Source organism: Rhinopithecus bieti, unplaced genomic scaffold (assembly GCF_001698545.2).
Source record: "Rhinopithecus bieti isolate Rb0 unplaced genomic scaffold, ASM169854v2 scaffold_1106, whole genome shotgun sequence".
Taxonomy (NCBI): domain Eukaryota; kingdom Metazoa; phylum Chordata; class Mammalia; order Primates; family Cercopithecidae; genus Rhinopithecus; species Rhinopithecus bieti.
In genome coordinates, this window is record NW_016803367.1 from 288,152 (window position 1) to 293,216 (window position 5,065).

At 38.8% G+C, this 5,065-nt stretch overlaps 1 protein-coding gene across 1 annotated transcript in view; it reads left to right on the forward strand.

Moving 5' to 3' along the window:
- The window catches only part of NEDD4 (NEDD4 E3 ubiquitin protein ligase), a 101,403-nt gene that overhangs the window by 71,674 nt on the left and 24,664 nt on the right, over window positions 1-5,065 (forward strand). Inside the window, exons 9-13 of the mRNA XM_017881262.1 lie at window positions 1,286-1,486; window positions 3,159-3,239; window positions 3,788-3,853; window positions 3,931-4,256; window positions 4,908-5,028. Coding sequence (XP_017736751.1) covers window positions 1,286-1,486; window positions 3,159-3,239; window positions 3,788-3,853; window positions 3,931-4,256; window positions 4,908-5,028 — 795 coding nt within the window. The remainder of the gene's footprint in view (window positions 1-1,285; window positions 1,487-3,158; window positions 3,240-3,787; window positions 3,854-3,930; window positions 4,257-4,907; window positions 5,029-5,065) is intronic.

Consider the following 5,065-nt stretch of genomic DNA (forward strand, 5'->3'; position numbering starts at 1 on the left):
AAAAAAAAAAAAAAAAAAAAAAAAAAGTTTATGCTGATGACACCTCCCCTTGGCAATAGTGTCATCTATAATATTTCCTTGTAAGTGTTTAGCAAAATATTTAATTTCTCTTACCACCATGTCTCTTCTTGAGAAATTTTTTAACACTGAAAAGTGCAGAAAATAATATAGCAAATGCACATATTCTTTACACTCAGAATTACCATCATTAACAAGTTACCATATTAATTTCTAGACGTTTTATTTTTAAAAATAAAGTCTTATAGATTAAGCTAAATTCCTTTTAGCCAAGCTCTTGGTCCCATTCCCCAGGGGGAACCACCATCTTGAATTTCTTGTGTATTCTTTTAGCCTTTTACATAAAGAGCTTTAAAAATGTAAAATAAAATTAGCCAAGTGTGGTGGCGCATGCCTGTAATCCCAGCTACTTGGGAGGCTGAGGTCGGAGAATTGATCGAACCTGGGAGGCGGAGCTTGCAGTGAGCCGAGATTGCGCCCCTGTACTCCAGCCTGGGCAACAGAGCAAAACTCCGTCTCCAAAAAAAAAAGAAAAGAAAATGTAAAATATTGTTTATATGCCTGTGTTTCTAATTTTGCAACGAGAGAACACTCGTTTTATTTTACAGAATGAGGTGTTCCTCAATTAAGAAAAACCTTGCCCCATAAGTCTACACCTTTTTTTGCTTAACATTGTTTTAAAGCTCTGTCTATATTGTTATTTGTAGATCCAGTGTATTTCTCTTAACTACTAATATTCCGTCATGAATATATTACATTTCACTTATCCATTTCTGTGGTAGATATTTACCATTCATTTTGTCTGCCCAACATTTGAATCTACTTCTGTGTATGAGGAATTCCCCATCCTATGAATTTTGGGAAAACAAAGACGACCTCCTCCTAGAGGCACCAGAGCTCCCCTTGCAGCTAGGGCTTGAGCTTGTGGACCTCGCTCCTTCAGTCAGATGCACCCACAGCAGACTGTTAACTACCATCTTACTGCTTGAGAATGAGTTGAGAAATTATAAATTACTGTAAAAATAAAGTTATACAAAATAATGTATTGGAAAAGTGTTATTAAATGTTATTAAATGTAATGCATTATTAAAATGTTGGGAAAATATTAATATGCCATAACTACATTTGAAAATGAGCCTCAAATATGTAGAGTCTCTTTAATGGAGGGTGTGTATTCTATTTGCAGGTTAGGTTACCTTTTTAACTGCATCTATTTGTGAGTTTTCTCTCTATAAAATATTACAGTATGATTTCATTAATATGCTAGGCCACAGTGGAGACCAGTCAGCTGACATCAAGCCAGAGTTCTGCGGGCCCTCAATTACAAGCCTCCACCAGTGATTCAAGCCAGCAGGCGACCCAGCCATCTGAAATTGAGCAAGGATTCCTTCCTAAAGGCTGGGAAGTCCGACATGCGCCAAATGGGAGGCCTTTCTTTATTGACCACAACACTAAAACCACCACCTGGGTAAGTTTGACACTCTTCCATTTAAATTTATAACAACAATATTCATCTCTTATGTATAGTTCCTTACAATCTTTAAGTGTGTATTTCTATAACCTGTGTTTCCTAATATTCATTGAAAGATATATTGAATTCTTAATAATATTATATGTATTCAAGAGAATGCTTATGCCTCTTTTTAATATTGTTTTGGATTACGGAGATATTCATGTTTCTTCCTATTTCCAGTTTTTAGCTCACTAGCCACAAATGCTTAGGAAGATATATAGGAATAACCCTTTGCTTTTATATGAGGCTTTATAGCTCCAAAGCACTTTTGAATCCATATCTCATTTAATATCAGAAAAACCTTGTGAGGCTAGGTAGAACAAGTATTTTTATTTTAAGATAAGGCTTAAAGTTGTTTAGTGCTTGGCTTACCACTAATAGAAAAATTACTTAAAGGCCGGGTACAGTGACTCATGCCTGTAATCCCAGCACTTTGGAAGTCTGAGGGGGGCAGATCACAAAGTCAGGAGATGAAGACCATCCTGGCTAACATGGTGAAACCTCGTTTCTACTAAAAATACAAAAAAATTAGTCAGGCATGGTGGTGAGTGCCTGTAGTCCCAGCTGCTTGGGAGACTGAGGCTGGAGAATGGCGTGAACCCAGGAGGTGGAGCTTGCAGTGAGCTGGGATCACGCCACTGCACTCCAGCCTGGGCAACAGAGAGCGAGACTCCATCTCAAAAAAATAAATAAATAAAAAGAAAAATTACTTAAAATTAGCAGCAGATGAATAGATTTTAATTAATTATTAAAAGACCAACATAGCTTAAATAATACTAAATTTATTTAATAAATTAATACTATTAAGATAATATATGTAAATTAAACGAAATAAATTGAATTTTGTTCTCTTTTTTAACATTCTGAATTGGCCTTTGATAACGTTTTTGGGCTTACCTTCCTGTTATTCAAAAATATTAATCAACCCTTATACAGATAGCTGGCAAAATGCATGTTCTGGGGCTTAGAAATATCATGTGGTCCAGGGCCGGGCACGGTGGCTTACGCCTGTAATCCCAGCACTTTGGGAGGCCAAGGTGAGTGGACCACCTGAGGTCAGGAGTTCAAGACTAGCCTGGCCAACATGGTGAAACCCCATCTCTACTAAAAATACAAAAATTAGCCGGGCATGGTAGTGCATGTCTGTAATCCCAGCTACTCAGGAGACTGAGGCAGGAGAATCCCTGGAACCTGGGAGGCAGAGGTTGCAGTGAGCCGAGATGGTGCCATTGCATTCCAGCCTGGGTGACAAGAGTGAAACTCCGTCTCAAAAAAAATGAACGAAAGAAATATCATGTGGTCCAATTTAATGTCCCACTCTTTCACCAGTTTTTACATAGAGAAAAGCCGTATGTGACACATTTCCTAAAGAGTGGGGCAAAAGAGATTACCAGTTAGTGGTGATCCCTGAGAACTGCTCCTTATTCCTTTTGATATTATAGCCTGAGAGTGATAGATTTTAGAAGGAGAAAATATTATGTCACATATTTAGGAAATAAAGTATAAATTGACTTTTACAAGAGAATATTTTAAGTATCCATTGATGCTAGAAAACATGGTAACAGACTGACTTTCATTGTTTTAAAATTTGTGTGTGTGTTGTTCCTTATTTACTCTACCAAAAAAGGAAGATCCAAGATTGAAAATTCCAGCCCATCTGAGAGGAAAGGCATCACTTGATACTTCCAGCGATCTAGGGCCTTTACCTGTAAGTGTATAGAAATGCTAACCCTTCTAACTTGGCTATCTCAAATATTTTGTATTTTTGGATATAGTAGTTCTTTATCAGCTATAATTAATATTATTATTAAAATGTAGGCTGGGTGCGGTGGCTCATGCCTGTAATCCCAGCACTTTGGGAGGCTGAGGCGGGTGGATCACGAGGTCAGGAGATCCAGACCATCCTGGCGAACATGGTGAAACCCCGTCTCTACTAAAAATACAAAAAATTAGCCGGACGTGGTGGTAGGTGCCTGTAGTCCCAGCTACTCGGGAGGCTGAGACAGGAGAATGGCATGAACCCAGGAGGCGGAGCTTGCAGTGAGCCGAGATTGTGCCACTACACTCCAGCCTGGGTGAAAGATCGAGACTCTGTCTCAAAAAAATAAAAATAAAATAAAAAATTAAAAAAGGTTGATACCTTCTGAGAATGGAATGGAATATGCAAATTAAACTAACCATACAACCAGTGCTATTTTTCTATCCATTCATCTAAAACCCTATCCTAACATAATTGAAATACATTCTTCATTATAGCCAGGATGGGAAGAGAGAACTCACACAGATGGAAGAATCTTCTACATAAATCACAGTATGTGCAATGCAATTTTTCATTATGTTATTTTTTGTGATAAATTTTATGTGTGAGAAAGTACACCGTTTTCTTTTCTTCCTTTCAGATAAAAAGAACACAATGGGAAGATCCTCGGTTGCAGAATGTAGCAATAACTGGACCAGTAAGTCTCTCTGTGCCGATGTGCTCTGATGGGACTGTCCTCTCACCTGTCTGTTCAAGAGCAGATACTCAAGGGCATAACCCTACAGGCACTGAGAGGAAAGCACATTGGCCATTCTCTCTCCTCTCCCCCATTTTCCATACTCCAAGTCTCAGTTATTTGAAAAGATTCTATAACGTCATTATCTTTATCCTATGCAATAGCAGTGGGAGACAGGTGAGCCAGACAGTCAGAATGCTAAGGCAGTGTGGGCTGCTGAGCTCAGGCTGGTGCCTCCCACTGTCTGAACAAGAATGTTGACAGTCCTCCACAAATCAGAGAGGAGCAGAGAGTGTATCCAGTTGAAGCAGCAGCACCCTATCCACTCCAGGGTCATTCTTAAATTTTTTAAAAGAAATCAGGCCAGGCTCACACCTGTAATCCCAGCACTTTGGGAGGCCAAGGCAGGTGGATCACCTAAGGTCAGGAGTTCAAGACCAGCCTGGCCAATATGGTGAAACCCTGTCTCTACTAAAAATGCAAAAAATGTTAGTTAGGCATGGTAGCAGACACCTGTAGTCCCAGCTACGTGGGAGGCCGAGGCAGGAGAATCACCTGAACTCAGGAGGCGGAGGTTGCGGTGAGCCAAGATTGCACCACCACATTCCACCCTGGGTGACAGAGCGAGACTCCATCTCAAAAAAAAGAAAAGAAAAGAAAAAGAAAAGAAAAGAAATCGTTATAAATGCCCAGTATGTAAGACACATCCACACTTAAGTGTAAATATTACCGTGTATGATAACTGTAGTCAGATTGATAGGAAAATTATTACCCTTTTTTTATAGCTGCTTTTTCCATTTTATTCAGATTTTGTTTTCTAATTCATAAAAATAAAACTGAAGATACCTTTTCTTATTACTATTTACTCTCTCAACATGTAGTCCTTTAATGGCTCAGAAAGGCAATTCCTTGGAGTTCAAGGAAAAAGTACGCTTTTCACATTGCCTGTGTAATGGAGAAATCACTTTGAAAGTCTCTTTAGAAATGGAAATTTTGTTTCTAGTAATTCTCTACCTGGAAGAAATTTCCTATTTCTGGC